Below are 22,036 nucleotides of genomic sequence, written 5' to 3' on the forward strand. Positions count from 1 at the left end.
CTAGTATTAAGGGATTGAATCTGGGTCACCCATAATGCCAGGCAAATGTTCTCCACAAACGCCCTATCGCTGCTCTATTCCTTTGGCCCCTCCACTGCACATTTTTGTTCTGGTCCCAAAGTGATGTAAGTCACCATAAGTACTGGCAATTAATTGACTTATGCAGAATAATCATAGTAGCAGTTCTTACCTTTCCTAGTTTACACAAAGTGATCAAACAATTCCCACAAGGGGCCAGAGCGGTGGTGCTAGAGGTAAGGCGTCTCTTGCCTTGCAAGCGCTAGCATAGGATGGACCATGGTTTGATCCCCCAGCGTCCCATATGGTTCCCCCAAACCAGGAGTGATTTCTGAGCACATAGCCAACAGTCACCCCTGAGTGTCAAAGGGTGTGGCCCCCAAACAAAAACAACTCCCACAAATAGAAACTGATTGTACAGTGACTTTGCACTCAATTTCTGGCACCACGTTAATAGTCCCCGATCCCCATTTAAGAGATCAAGTGCCCCTCAATTACAGAATTTATGTATGGTTGGAGACAGGGCTGAGTAGTGCACCGACCTCTGGCAAGGGGGAGTGTCAGAACAGCTGCTGTGGGTAATCCTCTGCTGCTCTTAGCCTAAGTGTTCAGCCTAAGTTGGTGCCTAGAGCAGCAGCTGCCAGGCAGCCCATGCCCGGCCCTGTGCTCAAGTGGGAGGCTGCTTTACCGCCTGTTGTGTCCCTAGCTGGTTCGATGTGCTCCAGAAAGTGTCCACTCAACTCAAGAGCAATCTCACTGGTGTCTCCAAGATCCGTGCAGATAAGGTGAATGCAAGGCACAGTCTGAGGGCGGGGGTGGAAGGTGGGGGAGGGACAGTGCCCATGAGACTGTCAGGGCTGTGCTGGAAGACCCTACTCCCACCCACCCACCCTCTTCCTTCCCTGTGCCCAGAATGCCATTCACAGTCACATCCGCTTGTTTGAGCCTCTGGTTATCAAGGCACTGAAGCAATATACCACCACCACATCTGTGCGGCTGCAGAGGCAGGTGCTGGACCTACTGGCACAGTTGGTTCAACTGAGGGTCAACTATTGCCTACTGGACTCTGACCAGGTCTGTCCCTGGACTGCCTACGCTGCCCACTGCACACGTGGGGGGTGGGAGAGGGAGCAGCAGGTTTGCATTGTGCCCGGGTTCCTGTCTGCGGTGCCCTGGCTCAGCTCCGTCCCGTATACATTTGTCAACATACTTGACTTCTCATCCCACACTCACACACTCCAAAATGAAACTGAAATAAAAGTGTGAGAGGGAATAAGATTTATCACTTAAAGGCCCCTCCCCCAAGAAAAGTTAAAAAAAAAAAAAAAAGTAAATCTGGAGCTTTGCTGTAAGTCTGTGAACAGTTCTGATGCAGGTTTCCTCTTTCTTCAGACAAGCATCTTATTAATAGTCTGTCCTCTGGAGAAGTGAGGGGATTTGCTAAGACACAATTCCCCAAGTCTCAGGAGAGTAGTGTGAGGAATCCTTCCATCAAGGCCATAGGCTCCCTTACCCGAATTTGTTGTGGGTGTCAGGAGGAACTGTGAAGCACAGAAAGGGGCTCGTTTGCTTTCGGGGAAGAGCAGGCCCTTTGTTCCTTCTAGCAGGGGAACACGTGCTTCCAGGGCTGGAGGCTTCCTCCTGCAGGCTTGCCACACTCCCAGCATGGCCCCAGGCATGTGTTTATGGGGCCAAAGATGTTCTGCAGTCAGTGACTGAGTCTGGGCACATGCTCCTGTTGGGAAGCTTATTACTAAGCATAGTCTAATGGCTGCTATGAAATTCCCTTCCTGTCTCTAGGTGTTTATTGGATTTGTCCTGAAACAGTTTGAGTACATTGAAGTCGGCCAGTTCAGGTGAGTAGCACATTTCTCCTTACACTGCACCTTTTTGTAATGGTAGATTATTGAGATAACATTTACTTTGAAGAATATTATGCATACTCGCTAGTTTCTGTTTTTCTATTGTAATTCTCATTGACATGCCCTGCATTTTGTTTCTTACAAGGAGCTAAATAAGCAAGAGGGCCAGAGTGATAGCACAGCGGGGTGGGTGTTAGACTTATATGCAGCCATCCTGGGTTTGATTTCCCAACATCCCATATGGTCCCTCATTCCTGCCAGGAGTAACCCTGAGCATGGCCAGGTGTAATTCAGAACCAAAAAAAAAAACAAAAAAAAAAAAAACAACTAAGCAGCTGATGGCTGGTGTGAGAGGAGGGTGTTTGCCTTAACATGGCCAGCCTGGATTTTGTTGCTGGCACCCCATATAGTCAACCACTCTAAGAATGATCCCTGAGCACAAAGCAAGGCGTAAGCCCTAAGCACTGCCATGTATGGCCCCCCAAACAAAAGACTGCTATGGGAAGTGGCACTGCAGAGCGCCAAAGCATAAGAAGGTGCCAGGTGGAATCTCTGGCTAAACACTCAATTCTTGTATGCTTGCTCTTGGTTTTTTGTTTGGAGCTGTATGTGGCAATTCTCAGAGCCCACTCCTGGATCCGCACTCAGGGATCAACTCCTGGAAGGCTCCAGAAACCATATTGGGAGCTGGGAGTCAAATTCAGCTTAGCTGTCTGCACCCTCCCTGCTGTACCCCACGGTGCCAGGCACTTACATTCTGGGTTGGTTTTTTTTTTTGTTTGTTTGTTTTTATTATTTTGGGTTACACCTGACTGTGCTCAGGGGTTACTCTTGGCTTTGCACTCAGAAATTACTACTGGCAAGCTTGGGGAACCATATGGGATGCCAGCAATCGAACTCGGGTCTGTCCAGGGTTCTGTCTTTTTTTTTTTTTTTTTTGTGGTTTTTGGGTCACACCCGGCAGTGCTCAGGGGTTATTCCTGGCTCCAGGCTCAGAAATTGCTCCTGGCAGGCACGGGGGACCATATGGGACGCCGGGATTCGAACAGATGACCTCCTACATGAAAGGCAAACACCTTACCTCCATGCTATCTCTCCGGCCCCCAGGGTTCTGTCTTGCCGCGTGCAAGGCAAATGCCTTACCACTGTGCTATCGCTCTGGCCCCAGGTACTCACATTCTGGAAGCAGGGTCGGGGCACAGTGGTTCTGGGATGGAGCCGCCTCCCCACCCCTGAGCTCTCATTTCTCACTTTTAGTTTCTTTGACAAGCCCTTCTCGATGTGGCTATCTTTTGGGAAGGTTATTCTTACTCACTTTGCTTACCTTCCTTGAAAAGCTTCCCTGAAGCTTCTCCTTGCTAGCAGTCCAGTTTTAGGATAGTACTAGTGTAGTGGAAACCTCATGTTCCAATACCGGGGGGATTGGGGAATGCTGGTTTGGAAGCAACACCGACACAGGAAATAATCCACTCCAGGTTAGGGAGATAAAACAGGTTCATGAAGTCTCACCACAAGCATCTGCAAGCAAGCAGGCAGTCTGTCTGCAGCAGACAGACAAGCTGTGGAACAAAAACCACAGAAGTCTCTCTGACCTGAAGTCTTTGTTGGTAAAAGTGAGACCACCTCTAGGAGTGGAGAACAGGTAGGGGTATGGGTCCAATCCAGAGGTACTTCCCACATGCAAGATGGACAAGCTCAAGCAAAGAATTATCCTGAATCAAATAAAAACTAGTTACTCCAACATACTAAGTTTCTCAGTGTGCAGAAGGGAAATATTGTACTCACTGGACTACTTAATAAATAAGTATGGCGGAGCCAAAGTGGTAGCGCAGTGGTAGGGTGTTTGCCTTGCACGCAGCTGACCCAGGACGAACCTCGGTTTGATCTCCAGTGTCCCACATGGTCCCCCAAGCCAGGAGCGATTTCTGAACACATTGCCAGGAGTAACCTCTTGAGCATCACCATTATGGCCCAAAGCGCATAGGCTAATGCAGAGGATTATAGAGGGGGGTGTCATTGGATCCAAAGATGCAGTTTCTCCTAAGTGCCTGCCGTCTTGACCTTGGTATCCGTGGGTCTGACAGCCTCACATTATTTTCAGCAGGTGTGGGTACAAGGATGCTGAGTCTGCAGCTACTGGCTTACTCAGGGAAGGGATGAGAGAGAGCTGTAGAGAGCCTGCGGCACCCCATTGCCAGTGTGTCCAGTGCTACTTTTATGTGTTTCTGCTGATGTGAATCTTAGACTTACAAGGTATCTGAGGTATCTAAATGTCTACTCTTGTTTCCAGGGAATCTGAGGCAATTATTCCAAACATCTTTTTCTTCCTGGTGCTGCTATCTTACGAGCGCTATCATTCTAAGCAGATCATCGGGATCCCCAAAATCATCCAGCTCTGTGATGGCATCATGGCCAGTGGCAGGAAGGCTGTGACCCATGGTAACAGGACTGACAAACAGACTATGCCCTCTGTGTTTTGCATCCTATGCGTGCTCACGAGCCTTGTATGGTGGGATGGGCTGTGCCTGTGCCGGTATGCATGAGTGTGGGGAGCTTCAGGTCTCTTGAGGCCGAAACCAGATGAATCTGGCACAGTGTGTGTAGTGTCTGGCCAGGACTTTCCATCCAAAGCACAGACTGGAAACCAATCCTGGGAAATAAGGTCAGTTTGCACCCAGGCACTTGTGGCTGACTAAACCTTGGGCTCTGCCCAGTCTCCTGGCTGAGGCCACAGTTCCTCACACCCCTTCCCCTGTGGGGCTATGTAGCGGGTTTGCAAGTGAGTGGTAGCCCATGCTTGTGGCTTGGATTGGCCATCTCTTGCTCTGTTGTGAGGCTCTCATAGGATCAGATTTTGAGAAGGACCTAGCAGCCCGAGACCTTGAGAAGGACTCTGCTACCTACTGCTCCACTCAGAAAGCTGTGTGTGAGGCTGGAATGGTGGCGCTTGCCGTAAAGCGTCTGTCTTGTGCGCGCTAGTCTAGGCAGACTGCGGTTTGATCCCCTGGTGTCCCATATGGTTCCCCAAGCCAGGAGCGATTTCTGCGTGTAGAGCCAGGAGAAAACCCTGAACATAGCCGGTGTGGCCCAAAAAGAAAAAAGGGGGGGCAGGGCGGAGAGATAGCATGGAGGTAGGGCATTTGCCTTGCATGCAGAAGGACAATGGTTCGAATTCTGGCATCCCATGTGGTCCCCCAAGTCTGCCAGGGTTGAATTGAATTCTGAGCATAGAGCCAGGAGTAACCCCTGAGCACTGCCGGGTGTGACCCAAAAACCAAAAAAAAAAAGAAAGAAAGGTGTGTGTGTGTGTGTGTGTGTGTGTGTGTGTGTGATGTGCTGTTGCGTTAAATAACAATGGTTGCTGGATGGAGATGGATGGATGGAAGATGTTGTGTTAAATAATTAGCGATTGTGCTGGATGGAGGTGGGTGGTGAAGGATGGATGGAGGGGTTTTTCTTTGCTATCCCAGGCCACGTGGCTCCACAATCCATCCATTCAGCTGGTGGGTCCCAGGTTTAGGTGAACAGCGAATCAGACTCATCCAGAGACAGGCATCAGGAAGCATCAGCTTTATTCATGCCCTATCCACCACATGTGTGGCTTATATCATGACCTTTTAAGCATTTGCTATTCTTAGCTTGCCCTGCATCTTAACTCCTGTCAGCCATCTTCCCTTTGACCTCCATACTGGCCAAAGACCAAAAAGGGCCCTAACCCCCTGGGTCAAAGGCCTTATCTACCTTTTCCAAGACCCCTCCCAGGAATGGGCGGGGTCTTGCAGGTAAGGTCAAGTTACCTAGGGAAGAATGGAGGGATGAGGCTTCAATGTGCCACCAAAAACTTCCCACTCAGTGGAGAGACACCTTCCCAGGCTGCTCAGGACTCAAAAACTTGCCTCAGCCCAGAAGTAACCCCTGAGCGATGCTGGCTGTGACTCAAAAACAAAAACAAAAAAGAAAGAAACAAAGCTGTGTGTGTGCGCGTGCCTTCTCGTGTTGGGTGTGACCCAAAACCCAAAAAAAAAAAGGAAAGAAAGCTGTGTGTGTGTGTGTGTGTGTGTGTGTGTGTGTGTGTGTGTGTGTGTGTGTGTGTGTGTGTGTGTGTGTGTGTGTGTGTGTGTTGCACGTGCCACCAAAAACTTCCCACTCAGTGGAGAGACTCCTTCCCAGGCTGCTCAGGACTCAAGGACTTGCCTCAGCCCAGGCCATATTCCCCCTCAGTGGCCTTTGGCCTGGAGACATAGCACAGAGAACTCAGGCTGTACTTCCTGACTTGGTTCTTGGTGTGGGGACAGGATAGGCAGCCCAAGAGAAGCCAGGCATTAATTAAATCTGGGAGTTAGAGCCAGATTGGTAGTGTTGGGTGCTCCCTGCATACTCAGGGCCAGTGCTCAGCCCTTTTTTTCTTCTCCCTACAACCTGCTTGGTGTGGGAAGGGAGCGCCCAGCATGCTCTGGGTCTGAAACGGGTGCCGCTCTGCAGGCTCTGTGTGAGCCACTTGAAAGCCTGCGTCACTGCTGAGTGTATGTATAACTAGAGGAAGCGGTGCCTCTATTGTCCTGTATCATGCCCTTCCCATGGCAGGTATATTGGCCTCTGATGCCACGTCTTTGGGGCCCATCTTAGATTGTGGCATTTTCACCATCCCACTTGGGGTGCACACTCCCTTGCCCTAGGGGTGAGAGACATTTGTCACCCTTAGGAAAGTAGAAAGTGGTTCTTTGTCATTTGGAATGTTTTTGTTATTTTGAGTCTGATTCTTGCATTTTGTCTTTGTTGAACACCTGATTATGTCACACATTAGAAAGATTTTATTTCATCTGTTGTCTTAGGTTGCCCAGAAAGAACCGTATCCCAGATCCTACGGCCATTGTGGTGGTGTAGTGAGGCTGTTATCACTTGTCCTGATCCTTTGTGTCCCTCACACATGTAGTGCAGGTGGCCCATGTGTTCATCACATGTGGTGTGGGCGATTCACATGTCCTTCACGTGTGGTGTGGGGGACCCACCTGTCTCTTACACATGATGTGGACTTGGGGTTTTTGTTTCTTGAAACTGGAGACAGGAGGGAATGGTCTTCCCAAGCCTGCTGTCCTCATGTGCCTCTAATGTGCCATTGTCTCCACAGCCATCCCGGCCCTGCAGCCCATCGTTCACGACCTATTTGTGTTGAGGGGAACTAATAAGGCTGACGCAGGGAAAGAACTGGAAACACAGAAGGAGGTGGTGGTGTCCATGCTTCTGAGACTCATCCAGTACCACCAGGTCAGCCCAGGGTCATCAGGGGACAGGGAGTATGCCCAGTGACAAGGAGGAGCGCTGTGCCTCTGGAAAGGAGGGACTCCACAGTCCATTCATGGGCAGCATTGGTCAAAGTGGTCAAATCATAAAGAAGGGGTATTTTTAATTCTCTGATCTCAGAGTTAGAGGGTATGCTTACATCCCCTCCTCTGTTGTGGGACCACAGTGCAGTGCTCGGAGCTCTGGGCCGAGGACCTGCACACTCTCTGGGGGATGTGTGGAGACCTATCTGAGAAGCCGCCTGAGGCAGGGACTCACATAGAGACTGTAGCTATCAGCCCTGACTTTCAGCCCATGTCCTCACCCCTCACTGGATCCAGACCAGGGCTGCCAGGCCATTGACTCTTTGCACTGTGCCTTTGGCAGGTGGTGGAGATGTTTATCCTGGTTTTGCAGCAGTGCCACAAGGAGAATGAAGACAAGTGGAAGCGTCTGTCACGGCAGGTGGCAGATGTTGTCCTCCCCATGCTGGCCCGGCAGCAGGTCTGTGTGCTCCACCAGCAACCCTGGATGCTGAGGCGAAGGGACCGATGCTGAGAAGGGACTGCAGGGCTGGGCCAGGACTCATAGTCTCCACTACAGCAGGGGGGTGGAGGGAGGGACTGAGAGGGGGGCCTGGAATTCCTGGGGCTGCAGGGGAAACATAGCCTGGCATCTTCTCGCACTGTCCATGAGTTCTTACTTGGTCTGTTACTGCAGTCTGGTTGTTTGGTTCTGCTCTGAGGTGTACACTAAGAAGGCCCTGTAGCCACAGGAACAGGAACAGGGCTGGCCTTCAGGGCGGTTGCTGAGGGTCCAGGTGATGGAGTGGCCGTGGGTGTGAGTGGCAGAACCCTGATCTGTTGGTCACACAGATGCACATTGACTCCCATGAAGCCCTGGGTGTGGTGAACACACTCTTCGAGATCCTGGCCCCAGCCTCCCTGCGACCTGTGGACATGCTCCTCCGGAGTATGTTCGTCACCCCCGACACTATGGTGAGTAGCAAGCTAGTATAGGGCAGTATGATCTGGTGCACATCTGCCCTACCATCTGCAACGGAGCCTCCCTCTTGCTCACAGAGCTCGGTGAGCACAGTCCAGCTGTGGATTGCTGGCATCCTGTCCATCCTGAGGGTTCTCATTTCCCAGTCGACGGAAGACATCGTCCTGTCTCGCATCCAGGAGCTCTCCTTGTCCCCCTGCTTCATCTCCTGCCCAGTCATCAATCGATTGCGTGAGGGGGACCAGAGTCCCGTACCAGAGGAACATGGAGAAGGCAGACAGCCCAAGAGCCTGCCTGAAGAAATGTTCGCTAGGTGCGGTGCATTCCAGGAGTTCTCTCTGCCTGTCCCATAGGGGACCTGGGGCCCCTGTGCCCCCTTACTGCTGGCAGGTTCAAGCAGATGGGTTCTGGTACCAGGAGGCTTAAAGCTGAGACCTAGTATAGCCAGTTTGACTCTTTGCTGGGTAACAGGACCCCCCAGTAATGGCAGGGTGGCCTGGGGGTCCCCAGCACTGCAGGAGCTGAACAGCACCACATCCTCATTTGCTTGCACTGACCCATCAGCCCAGATGGCCAAGGAGTGCTGGGCCTTGAACTCCATTTAGGAGGCCTAGGAGAATTAGAGACACTGGGAAGCACCTGAGAGCCCTTAGGCTGCTCCTGGAAGCTGCTGCCCCTCCCTACAGTGCCCACAGGTTCTGAACACTGGTGTTGGGCTGACGTGCCCCCTAGGAATGTGTTGCTCCAGCCAGGCCTCTTCTATAGTGGGCCCCTGAGGTACAGGGTTGCTTGATAAGCAGAGAACCTGCAGTCCAGCATAGCTTTGGGGCCAGCCTGTGACCCCTCCCGGCATTGCAGCCATGGCTGAGGTGGATAGCGCTTTCCTCTGCCCCAGTGTAGTCCCCTCAGCCCCAGGGCCATCAGAAAGTGCTTGCCACCTTAGCCATGCCTGCGCCCGGTACAGGTCATCTCAGCCAATTGCCCTTCCTAGGTTTCTGCTGCAGCTGGTTGGCATCCTGCTCGAGGACATTGGCACAAAGCAGCTGAGGGTAGACATGAGCGAGCAGCAGCACACATTCTACTGCCAGGAATTGGGCACATTGCTCATGTGCCTTATCCACATCTTTAAGTCAGGTAGGTATGGTTCTGTGACGGCTCCACAGGGAGTATGCCACATCTCCAGGACTACAGCCCCACTCTGAGGGCTGGACACTGGTCACCACTGACAGCAGTCAGAACCCCAGGGCCCTGTGAGTGGGCCTTGTGAGTCATTTGTCACAGCTTCTGCTACCCCCTTCGAGAAGAGCTGTCTGTGTACACCTCAGGGAGCACATACACGCACGCCTGCTTACACTCATAGACACAGACAGATGTTCACAGATACAATAGATACAGACAGATATATTCATGCATATCCAGACAGACACATTTACAGACACACACACACATGAGGTCTTTGAACCCATTGCATGCTAGTTCTTTTCCCTAACATCAGAGTGATTCCTTCATGGTCTCTGGGCTGACCTACGCTTCCTGCCATAGGTAGACTAACTGTTCGTTAGTCTATCCTCTGCCCACTTTCCTGCTGTACTTAGTTCTGATGAGGTTCAGAGCCTCCAGGGACATGTGGACAGCAGTCCAGTGTCATGCTTCTGTCCCTGTTCCTTTGGCAGCTGTGCCATAATTCTCTTGGCCCATGTGTCTTTTCACTGCATTTCCTGGAAAGACAGTAGGGGGCAGAGTGACCATGCGGCTAGGGGCTGAGCTCTAAGGTGAGAAGTGTTTCATACCCGACACAAGCGCCTCAGAGTCAGAACTCAGCAAGAGGTTCTATCTGCTGTGGTTGTTGCTGCCCCTCTACAGAGAAGTTGGAAAACCCCCAGTTCACACCCAGGCTGGCAGTGGGCTTTGGATCACCAGCATGGGGCTCATCCCGTCAGAGACATAGTTAGAGCTTCACTGCAGCGTGGCAGGACAGAGCTCTCCGACTCTAGACCAGGGGTCTCAAACTCAATTCAGCTGGGGGCCGCAGGAGGCAAAGTCGGGGTGAGGCAGGGCTGCATAAGGGATTTTGCTTACCGAATATTCGCAATAAAAAATCGGGCCTGGAGAGATAGCACAGCGGTGTTTGCCTTGCAAGCAGCCGATCCAGGACCAAAGGTGGTTGGTTCGAATCCCAGTGTCCCATATGGTCCCCCGTGCCTGCCAGGAGCTATTTCTGAGCAGACAGCCAGGAGTAACCCCTGAGCACTGCCAGGTGTGACCCAAAAACCAAAAAAAAAAAAAAAAAAATCGCATTAGTAAGAAAATAAATTGCAAAAAATCGCGTTGAACATCTGCATACCCCGAACGGAACTGCTCAGGGTATGCGAGTGTTTAATGCGATTTTTTTCTTACTAATGCGATTTTTATTGCGATTGTTCAGTAAGTGAATATTGCAAATACTGCGATATTTGAAGGCTGGCCGAGGGCCACAAAATGTTGTTCGGAGGGACGCAAACGCGAGTTTGACACCCTTGCTCTAGACGTTTTCTCAGCACCCTCCCCTGCCACCACGGCACATCTGAGCACATTCACACACACACACACACACACACACACACACACACACACACACACACACACACACACACACACGACTTCTGAGCACCCTCCAGCACCCTCCACTGGATGGGAATACACACATACACACACATTCCCCTGGACGGGGACACACACACACACACACACACACACACACACACACACCTGACTTCTGAGCACCCTCCAGCACCCTCCCCTGCCACCATGGCACATCTGGACACACACACCCCTGCCAACACACACACACACACCTGACTTCTGATCACCCTCCCCTGCCACCATGGCACATCTGGACACACACACACACCCCTGCCAACACACACACACACCTGACTTCTGAGCACCCTCCAGCACTCTCCCCTGCCACCACGGCACATCTGGACACACACACACACACCCCTGCCAACACACACGGGGACACACACACACCTGACTTCTGAGCACCCTCCAGCACCCTCCCCTGCCACCACGGCACATCTGGACACACACACACACACACACACCCCTGACTTCTGATCACCCTCCCCTGCCACCATGGCACTCTGGGTCTCTATCTCTGTCTGTCTCTTGCTCGCTTTCCCTACCCTTACCTCCTTGGCTCCCATTGACTGAGGTACCCACAGCCAGTCTCTCTTTCATCTCTAGCAACACAGACTTTTCTATGCTTTGCCAAGAGTGACCCCTGAGCACCGCCAGATATGGCCAAACCCAAACAAATGGCAAGTATTGAGATGGCACATGCTTGAGCAGGAAGCTTGTGGGGTATGTGAGGTCCATTCATACGTAGGCTACAGAGTCAGACCATCGTGAGCTCCACAACCTGTCAGCACTTCTCTTGCTTTGTTCCCAGGGATGTTCCGGAGGATCACAGCTGCTGCCACGCGCCTCTTCACAGTCACAGGCACCGACAGCACCTTCTATGGACTTGAGAGCCTGAATGCGTGTGTGCGTGCCATGGCGCCCACACACCCAGCACTTGTGCTGCTGTGGTGCCAGGTCCTACTGCTCGTCAGCCATACAGACTACCGCTGGTGGGCGGAGGTGCAGCAGACCCCTAAGTACGACCCCAGGAGACCCAGGCCAGGGCATCCCTGTTGCCCTGCTGATTTGCCTGGGCCACTTCCACCAGGTGGTCTCACCTAGGTCCTGGCTGGGGGCTTGTCCTTGAGTCATTTCCATACCCATACTCATCACAGTGCCTTAACTTTGTTATAGTCAAATATGGTTCTGGTTATTCTCAGATGATGGGGGATTACTGACCCTCTGGAGCCTTCTGGAATTGTTGCTTTTATTTATCATTCCAAAGGCTTCTTAAGTGTCTGGGGTCGTCCTCATCTGGTTTTACCTGTAATGCCCAGGCCCAGCATGTACCTGTGGAGGGAGCAGCTTTGATGCCCCCTGTAGCTTCAGTGCATCTTTCTGGAAGGCTCAGGAGAATGGGCCCTAGAGACCCATGTGAGGCTGGGGTTCCTTGTAACTGGGCCGTCAGGAAGAGCTTTGAGCTCAGGCACTGGAGCTGCTTCCCACCCTTGTTGTGGCCCTAGCCAGTCCCATGTCCAGTGTGGCCACATGAGCCTGTCCTGCTGGTAAGCATTGCAGGCCCCTGGAGAGTCAGCCATAGGGCATTCGGACCAAGACTGCTGCAGTATCCAAGGCACCCCATGACTCCAGGGCTGGGGAAACAGGAAGACTGGGGATGGTCACTGGAATGAGCTCAGTCAGCAATGAGGCGTCGCTAGATGGAAATTGAGAACTCCACAATCAGCTAAATTCTTCTGCTCTGTTCCTCCTCCTCCTCTTTCTCATTGTTCCTCCTCCTCTTTTCCCTGCTCTTCCTCACTTCTATTCCTCCTTGCTACCTTTCTTTCCTCCTCCTGGAAGGTCACTGTGGGAAGGGCAGATGCCACCCTGATGGAATTTGGTAGATTCAAGAAGGGGACCTTACCCCAGTCTATCCAGGGACAGACCCCCTTCTTCAAAACACATGCCCCACCCCAGTTCTTCAGAGCCATCACAGCCTGGGAAACTGCTTGCTTGATTCTTTCTTTTTTTTTTTTTTTTTTTTTTTTTTTTTTTTTTTTGGTTTTTGGGCCACACCCGGTAACGCTCAGGGGTTACTCCTGGCTATGCACTCAGAAGTTGCTCCTGGCTTGGAGGACCATATGGGACACCGGGGGATCGAACCTCGGTCCGTCCAAGGCTAGCGCAGGCAAGGCAGGCACCTTACCTTTAGCGCCACCACCCGGCCCCTGCTTGCTTGATTCTGAGCCGAGAGCATGACTGGGCTCTGAGTCCAGGGTACAGCAGTGGGGCAACAGTGGATGTTAGAAGCAAGAGTATCTTGACAGTTCTCCGCAATAATCTGCAAGGTTCTTGGGGGTGCATGGCTTTGATCTGCAGGCTGCTCTCAAATGGTACATCTAAAGAGTGTACATAGTGTGGGGTATGCGTGTGCACATGCGCAGAGTAGGTCCCAGGGTGTCAGCAGAGCACAACAGAAGCTGGGAAGACTCCCCCTCTGCTCACTGAATTATGCCGTCAGCTTCTGGGCTGCTTTGAGAGTTTCCAGAACAAAGCACCAAAGGTCGTGGAAGGGGTGGTGTTGTGAGAGTACTGCGAGACAATGGTCTTCGTGGAGGGGTGGAGCCCAGTACCTTGTCCACTGAGAACAGTGTCACAGGCTTCTAGGGTAAGGAACTCTGCCAACTTCTTGGCTTCTCTCTGATCTTAGAAAAGCCCGTCGCTGCTTTGTGGTTTCTTGATGGCCCCTTTCTGGAGGACATGGTCCTGGCCATAGAGACCCGCCACACCTCAGATAGCCAGATTGCTGCTCCACTTTTGCCTTAATCTCCGGGTTAATGTCCCTGAAGCACATGTCAGGCTGGCATGTAGATGTGTGGCTTTCCTTGGGGCTGCTGTGATAGGGGTGTACTTCCCCTCCATGGGTACCTGTTCAGGGCTCTGGGCTCCCTTCGTCCCTTTCCTCCTCAACCAGTCCATCTTTTCTGGCCGAAAAACAACTGTCAGGCAGAGAGAGTGAACCTGCCCTCTCTCTATTTTGGATCGGCTTCCACAAGAGAGATTGCTAGACTTAAGATCGGAATCCTGTGGTCATCCTAGGAATAATTTTCCTTATTTTAGTAACCTGCCATTTGTACTGAAATGTCACCTTTTGGTTAATGCTTTTTCCCCCATTTTTTCTAGCTTATTTGTAATTTTCACTAATATTTTTATTAATCTTTTTGTTTTTTTGTTTTTGAGTCACATCTGGCAGCTCTCGGGTTACTCCTGGTTCTGTGCTCAGAAATCGTTCCTGGCAGGTTGCAGGCAAGGCAAATGTCCTACCGCTGTGCTATTTCTCCGGCCCCTTATTAATCTTTTTTATTTTAAATTAACTTTGCCAAGGGTCATACTTAGGGCCTCTTGTATTAGTCAACTGCCACTTTATGCTGTTTTGATCTGCTTCTGTGGTAAGTGAAGCAGAGCCATGACCTTGTGTCTTTCCCTTCCCATCTGTGCTCATGGCTCAAGTGTGAGTCCACTCACCTGATGGATTTGTCGGTCGTGCAGGGTAGGGTGATGGTGCTCCCACAGCACAGGAGGAGCTCTGTAGTGCTCCCACAGTGCAGGAGATGCCCTGTCATGCTGTGTACCGGTGCTACGACAGCGCAGGATGTGCTCGGTAGTGCAGTATGCTAGTGCTCCGATGCTGACATCGAAAACAGGGCCTTGTGCACCTTTAGTTCTAAATGCTTGGTCAGGTTGTTTGGACCTTAAAATGGTTAGCCAGGTGGCTGGAGCAGTAGGATAGCAAGGATGTTTGCCTTGCCTGCAGCTGACCCAAGTTGGATCCCCGGTATCTCACATGGTGGTATCAAAGCTGGAACCGGAAGGCCAGGGCCTTCACTCTTAACACAAACTGCAGTGTACACATGTGAATGTAGTTTCATCTTGGACAGTTTCTTTTTTTGTTATTTTTGGTCTATACCCTACACAGGGTCAGAGATCACTCCTGCAGGTGATTGGGGCAGGGGGACTTCTAGGCTGCTGGGGATTGAACCTAGTGGACTGTGTACAAGTCAAGTGCTTTGTATTATGACTTGGACCTGTGATTATTTTTTTTTTACAGCATTTTATATTTTTCTCTGTCCTGAAAGAATTGTTTAATACTGCAACCTAACATTAGGAAAAAAGGACTTGGTGTCACATTCCCTCCAGTTGTATGGGAGCCCTGTCACTTCTGAGGAGCTGATGCCCGAGGGTGCCAAGAGGAGATGGATGGTCTGTGGGGTAGTGTCACTACTGCACTGGGAGTAGATGGGAGCCTGCCCTGTGCTTCTCTGTCACCTTGTTCCCCCACCACCACCATTCCCCCCACTTGGTGGCCTGAGGAGAATGGGTCCAGACACAGGTAACAGCTATTGTAGGGACAAATAGGGGATTCTTAGATGTGTCCCCCATCTCCCCATCTGTCTGTCCTTAGCCGGCCTATGGTCTCTGTGTCCACTCAGTCACTGCTCACACTCCTAAAGGCAACAGTTTCATAGCACCCTTGACTCACTTCGGGAAGCAGCAGGGGCAGGAGAGGGTTTGCTGGCAGGAGGCTGCCCTGTGGTTAGTTCTATGACCAGATTGAAGTCTTGAGTTGTTTTTGCTGTGGGCCCTCCTGAGACAGATTGTGCCTGGCCACTATCCCCTGCACCCAGCAGGCTCTACTCCATCTTGGTTCGGGAACAGGGAGCCAGGAACCCTAGAGCCAGGAACCCTAGCACCATCCCTGGTGGCAGAGCCAGCACAGGAATGATTGCCTGGCTCCCAAGACCTGTGTCCATGCCTTGTTGTTCCTTTTAGAAGGCGCAGTCTGTCCAGCATGAAGACCCTCGGCCTGCAGCTCTCTGGAGACGAGGATATAGACTCAGCAGCCCGACTAGGCGTGTGCAACCAAGAGATCGTGCGGCGGGGTGCCCTCATCCTCTTCTGTGACTATGTGGTGAGTGCCCAGGCATGGCTGCTTGTGTGAGGGTTTGACCAAAGCTGCTGCTCAAGGTGATGAAAATAGTCATTAGCGGGGCCGGAGAGATAGCATGGAGGTAAGGCGTTTGCCTTTCATGCAGGAGGTCATCGGCTCGAATCCCAGCATCCCATATGGTCCCCTGTGCCTGCCAGGGGCAGTTTCTGAGCCTGGAGCCAGGAATAACCCCTGAGCACTGCCGGGTGTGACCCAAAAACCAAAAAAAAAAAAAAAAAGAAAATAGTCATTAGCCAGGCATCCAAAGCAGTGATCACACTTTGCACTTTCTGGCCAGGAGGCACATGATGATTGAAGTCAGCAACAGTATTTTCTTTGCCTTTTCCTGACTCCTTTCCTCACTGTCTCACCCAACCCTCTCTCCCATTGTGCAGGCTGAGGGAGTCTTCACACTGCCTGTCACTGTGGGGGCAAGCTTGGCTGCCCGGAAACTTGGTTGTCACCCGGGAGCAAGGCTCTGGGCCTTGGCTGGTGTCCAGGGATTTCCCCTACATTGAGGTCCTTCTGCTCTAGTCTGGGCCTCAGTTGCTAGGCCTCATTTTCCCACTGGAAACTGATTTCAAAGCCTTACAGCAGGGCATACGGTACACCCCCAGAAGTGCCTGGATCTCTGCCATGAGGCCTTTCAGTGAGATATTAGTTTGCCCCAGCTGTAGCTTTGACCTCTCTCCTTCTGCCGGCAAGTGAGCCTTGACCCGATCTCCTCAGTGTCAGAACCTGCATGACTCGGAGCACCTGACGTGGCTCATCGTTAACCACATTCAGGACCTGATCAGCCTCTCCCACGAGCCACCCGTGCAGGACTTTATCAGTGCCATCCACCGCAACTCAGCAGCCAGTGGCCTCTTCATTCAGGCCATTCAGTCCCGTTGTGACAACCTAGCATCGGTGAGTCCTGACTGAGTCCTGGGGCCAGGGCTGCTGCCCGTTGTATCCATCTTGCTCACGCACCCATCTTGGCCCACCAGCCTGCTACCCTGAAGAAGACGCTGCAGTGCCTGGAGGGGATCCACCTGAGCCAGTCAGGTGCTGTGCTCACGCTCTATGTGGACAAGCTGCTCTGCACCCCGCTGCGTGTGCTGGCACGCATGGTCGACACCCTGGCTTGTCGCCGGGTTGAAATGCTACTGGCAGCAAATCTACAGGTATGAGTAAACCCTTCCTGGCTGGTGTGGACAGGATGCCGGGACCAGATCCCTGACATTTGGGACTGCAGCGTGTTGGCCTCCAATGTGGCAACCCCGTTCAACCCCAGCACCCCTGAGCACCACCCAAAGTAAACAAACAGGACTGCAGCGTGTTGGCCTCCAATGTGGCAACCCCGTTCAACCCCAGCACCCCTGAGCACCACCCAAAGTAAACAAACAGGATGTGTTGAGACCAGCAGCTCAATGAAGGACGTGGGTTGGCTCCTCTAGCCAGTCCTTCATTCAGCCGCTGAGAAATGCAAAATGTTGTCCACTGGTCGGCCTAGTTGTGTAGGTCATGTACTGATGTCCTCGGAGGGTTCTTTGTGTCCTGTGCCATAGCTCTCTGTGCTTTTGTCCCTGTAGAGCAGTGCAGCGCAGCTGCCTGGCGAAGAAGTGAACCGCATCCAGGAGCACCTGCAGAGCAGCGGGCTTGCCCAGAGGTAACCTGGAGTGCTCTTCCCTGTCTGTTCCCTGCAGACTCATAGGCAGTCCCTGTCATTCCCTCCTTCCCAGAAGTGCACTGTTAATGTTTGCTGACACACCAAGCTCATCCTTTCTGAGCCAGGTGAGCCCACCAGGAAAATGTTGGCTCATGTTTGGCAGCAAGAATTTAGTCTGCTTCTCTTTCACTTGCCATCTCCCTGCAACTACTCACCTGATTCTGTTTACCAGGACTTTCAGCAGTGCCCACTGTCTGCACTCCTTCTACCCTAGACCCCAAGCTACTTCCAGCATGCTGGGCTAAATTTAGAGGCATTTACCTTTTTCTCTGATTGGAGTGGGCTGTGGAGAGAATGTCAATGTCTTGGTGGCCTTTTGGAGTGGTGCGAGTGTGACTTGGTGGGTGGTCCAGGGTGCTGGGCCTGGTGGCGCAAGTGTTGCTTGTGCACAGATGGTAGAAGGTCGATCTGTTATTTTTTTTTGACCCCAGACTTTCAGTTGGGCGAGATTATAAATAGCTCTTACCAGTTGAGGTAATTCTTCCATGAAGTGAGCAAGGCTTGTCTCTTCGTGAGACTGAATGCTTGGCTGTCCTAAGGGAGAGTGTGAATCCATTCGGCCTTCCCCCATGTGCTCTGGCCCCTGCCCACAGCCCAGCCCTGGCCCTGTGTCTAGAATTGGGTAACAACATTCATAGGCATCAGCTGTGGTGTCTGATCTGCTTGTGAGTGCCCAAGGGCACCATGGCTGCACCTGTCTGTCATTTCCCCTCCCCCCCAGGCCAGCACTCACCACCTCTCCTCCCTGCAGACACCAGCGCCTCTACTCCCTGCTGGACAGGCTCCGCCTCACTGCAGCCCCCAGCTCCCTTGGCCCCGCTCCTCCACTCACGTCACACCCACTAGATGGGGAAGGGCTGCTGGCACTGGAGACGGTGAACCCAGACAAGGTTCGTGCCACCTGCGCACCTGTGTCCCTTTTGTGGGAATGCAGGCAGGTTCCCTGTTCTCTGTGGGCGTGCTAACCTTGGGCTGTGGGAGTTTGGATGAGGGCAAATGTGGTCTGGAGTCAGGATGATTTGTGGGAGGCTGCAGACCCGCACATGGTCACGTGTCCTGGGGCCTTCTGTCTCTTCTGTGCTACTGCCTCCAGCACTCAGCCCTACCTCCTGGAGTCCCTTCTTCCCAGAACACTGCCATGCTCCCAGAGTGGGGTCCACAGAGTTGAGAAGAGTGAGAGCCTAGGTTTCAGACCTGCAACTGGGATTAAGAGCCCGGTGAGGACCAAGGCAGAGGGTGCCCACTGTCCTTGGACCTGAGCTGTGTTGGCAGCATGAGCCCCCTTAGAGCCAGGAGATGGACAGTGGCTAAACCAGTTGTTCAGAAGCTGGAGCCGTGTTTCTGAGGATGCCACCTGCACCCCAGGTCTCTTCCCACACCTTCTCAGCAGTGGCTCATGACTGCCCTCTCTCTGCCAGGACTGGTACATCCGTCTGGTGAAATCCCAGTGCTGGACCAGGTCCGATTCTGCCCTGCTGGAAGGGGCGGAGCTGGTGAGCGGCATCCCCGCTGGGGACCTGAGCCCGTTCATGATGGCCCCGGTAAGTGTGTGCGCACATACTGGCGCTTGGCTTCCTCCCTTTGACCTAGGCCATGAACTAGGGCCAAGGGCTGACCTAACCAGCAGGGGTGTGTGGGGACTGAGTTTAGACCTGGGCACTTCCGAGAAGGCCCCGAGCAATCCTGGGGAAGCCCAGGACCTGAGCAGTACCGAATCCTGGGCCCTAACATTGAGCCACCAGCCAAGAAACAGGAGTTTACCTGAGTCCCCGAGCCCTGGTCAGGAGTTCCCTAAATCTTAACTAGCCCAGGGGTAGCCTAGTCTGAGCATCCCAGACTGGGGAGAGAATGCAGAGTCCCTGTTTGCCCCTGGCACCTCCCAGTTCCCAATGCACTGTAGGGAGCGACCTCAGGTCCCACCAGCATTCACCTCCCCAACATGGAATCCGCCCAGAGAGAGCTGCTTGTACCCATTCATGCAATCCTGAGAAGGCTATCTGGTGCCCTTGGCCTTCTCCTGCACTATCCGCATCATGCAGGCCTCGGGCCTGGCTGTTCTGGGGTGAAATGCAGGTCCTTTGTCCCTGAAGCACCTGACCCAGCACCCCAAGATCTGTGGTGTTGGTCTGTCTTCCATGTTTCTGGCCTGTCTTGTCCAGTTGGAAGCTGCTGGTGGTTCTTGACTCTTCAATGCCCCTGATACAGGAGTTCAACGTCAGCCTTCTCGCCCCCTGCCTGGGCCTGGGTCTGCGTGAAATTTCTGGGGGCCAGAAGAGCCCCCTTTTCGAAGCCGCTCAAATGGTGACTCTGGAGCGTGTGGCCAGCATGGTCCAGCAGCTCCCTGCTGTCCACCAAGTTTTCCAGCCCTTCCTGCCAGTGGAGCCTAATGCCTACTGGAACAAGCTAGACGACCTATTTGGTAATGACCTGGGCTGTTCTCGATGGGGAACACCCAGCCCGGCTACTGGGAACTAGGGAGGAATTATCTTGAAGATTCAAACTTGGCATATGTTCGGCCATCTCCAGCCTGAATATTGCCATGGAGGGAGTGTGGGTGCAGCATGCTGGCAGTTCCAAAGTAGGGTTGTTGGGGTGGGGTGGCCAGGGTCTGCTGGGGCTGTCGACTCTCGGTTCAGGCTTTGCTGCAGCTGTGGACATGTAACCCTGGGGTGGGGTCTCATGTTGCCCAAGACTTTGTACGTTCGTCTGCTCACGAAGTCTCTTTGCAGGGGACACTGCACTCTACTGCTCCTTGACCACCTTGGCCCGAGCACTGGCCCAATACCTGCTAGCTGCTTCCAAGCTTCCTGGCCATTTGCACCTTCCCCCAGAGAGGGAGGGTGACATCGTGAAGTTCGTGGTGATGGTTCTGGAGGTAGGTAGGGCTGATGAGGGCAGAGAGGGCGGTCACCACACACCATGTGCGGCTTTCCCAGATCCAGAGCTGCTCTGAGCTCTCGGATCCCTTTCAGATGTTTCCCTGGAAACACAATAGGACAGTGGGGAGGACTTGTACATTGTAGATCAGTGTTCAATACCTGGAACCCCATATCAGTTCCCCAAGCCTGTCGGGAGTGAAAGAGCCAGGATTAGCCCCATGCACCACTGTAGCTGATTAAAAAACAATGTTTTCAGGGCAGATGAAGCCCTATAGTTGAATTTGGCTCAGGTTGACCTGCTTGGAAAATGATTAGGAAAACTTAATCCCATTGTTAGATAAATTCAAAGAAAGCCTGGGCATGCAGATGCAGGGCATTGAGCAGTTCCCTTCCCACAGGACTATCCCTGCGCATGTCTCATGGAATGGCCCAAGTGGCCCCACCATGCACTGCTGGACTAGTCCAGGACGTTGAGTGCCATCTTCTGAGAAGCCCTTGATTCAGCATCAGGGATGGAACACAGATGTGGCTGCTGTTGTCAGCCACTTGCAGGACACCTCCTGTACAGTGTCCCCACTGGTGTCCCAAGTGCTGAGTTTAGCCACCCTAAGAAAGGGCCCTAGGAGCCTTCAAAGCAGAGGGAAGGAACAGTGAGAGGAGACACTTTTGCATTGAGCGGGGTTCTGGCTCTGATGGGACACAACAGAGGTCCTGGTAACCTGATGTTCCCCTGCAGGCACTGGCATGGCACCTGGTCCATGAGCGCATCCCGATGAGCCTGGACCTGCAGGCTGGCCTGGATTGCTGCTGCCTGGCTCTACAACTGCCCCGCCTGTGGAATGTGGCCTCTTCCCCGGAGATGGTCACCCACACCTGCTCCCTTATTCATTGTGTCCGCTGCCTCCTGGAAGCCAGTGAGTTCCCATATCTGGCCTCTGCACTGAGATTTAACTGGGACATGCTGGTGTGCACATTTCCTCTAGGTGATGGTGTTCAGCTTCCATAAAAATTAGTTTTTCTAGGGTCCAAAGAGATAAGTATAGCAGCTTGTTATACATAGTATGGTATGTTGTAGTACAGTACCTCCTGAAGGTCCCTAGTACAGCATAGTACTAGTATAGTATAGTATACATATACTATAGTATGGCACCCCCTTAAGGCCCTTGAGCACAGAGTCAGGAGTAAATCCTGCACAGTGCTGGGTATGGCCACCAAACCAAAAACAAACCAAAAAAAAGATACTTCTACTTTGAGAGGCCTCCTTTGCTTTCCCATTTAATAGCTGGTTCAAGTTTCAGCTCTGAGCGATGGTAAGGCAGGTCTCTTGTCTTCTGTAGCATCCAGGGCAGCTGTTTACTGGACAAAAGGACACTCATACTGTCATATGCAACTGACTTCTGGGGGCAGCATTCTCAGCAAGAGACATGAACCGCAGGGCTTAACTTGTACATTATAGTTCATACATTCAAGAGGGTTTTGAAGTTTTGTCTTTGTCAATTAAATGTTATGGAGTGATGGTTGAAAGTTCATTGTTTCAATTGTTTTCATCTGCATTTGTAGCCACAGGGTGGCAGCGCTTTTCTCTGTGGTGCATCACAATGTGCCCAATCCTGGGGCTAGTTGGAGGTTGGTCCACTGGGGTGGGTGGCCAATGCAGAGTTCAATCCTCAGAGGTGGACCAGCCAAATTT

General features: G+C 52.4%; 1 protein-coding gene across 1 annotated transcript in view; it reads left to right on the top strand.

Annotated features, from left to right (window-relative positions):
* The window catches only part of HTT (huntingtin), a 121,724-nt gene that overhangs the window by 85,642 nt on the left and 14,046 nt on the right, over positions 1–22,036 (top strand). Inside the window, exons 32-50 of the mRNA XM_049789694.1 lie at positions 725–803; positions 931–1,092; positions 1,819–1,874; positions 4,171–4,319; positions 7,009–7,145; positions 7,548–7,664; positions 8,036–8,158; positions 8,243–8,478; positions 9,157–9,299; positions 11,599–11,806; positions 15,600–15,738; positions 16,486–16,665; positions 16,746–16,922; positions 17,331–17,407; positions 18,219–18,357; positions 18,886–19,008; positions 19,673–19,886; positions 20,197–20,342; positions 21,083–21,260. Coding sequence (XP_049645651.1) covers positions 725–803; positions 931–1,092; positions 1,819–1,874; positions 4,171–4,319; positions 7,009–7,145; positions 7,548–7,664; positions 8,036–8,158; positions 8,243–8,478; positions 9,157–9,299; positions 11,599–11,806; positions 15,600–15,738; positions 16,486–16,665; positions 16,746–16,922; positions 17,331–17,407; positions 18,219–18,357; positions 18,886–19,008; positions 19,673–19,886; positions 20,197–20,342; positions 21,083–21,260 — 2,783 coding nt within the window. The remainder of the gene's footprint in view (positions 1–724; positions 804–930; positions 1,093–1,818; positions 1,875–4,170; positions 4,320–7,008; positions 7,146–7,547; positions 7,665–8,035; positions 8,159–8,242; positions 8,479–9,156; positions 9,300–11,598; positions 11,807–15,599; positions 15,739–16,485; positions 16,666–16,745; positions 16,923–17,330; positions 17,408–18,218; positions 18,358–18,885; positions 19,009–19,672; positions 19,887–20,196; positions 20,343–21,082; positions 21,261–22,036) is intronic.

The sequence above is a fragment of the Suncus etruscus genome, chromosome 16 (assembly GCF_024139225.1).
Source record: "Suncus etruscus isolate mSunEtr1 chromosome 16, mSunEtr1.pri.cur, whole genome shotgun sequence".
In the NCBI taxonomy this organism is placed as follows: domain Eukaryota; kingdom Metazoa; phylum Chordata; class Mammalia; order Eulipotyphla; family Soricidae; genus Suncus; species Suncus etruscus.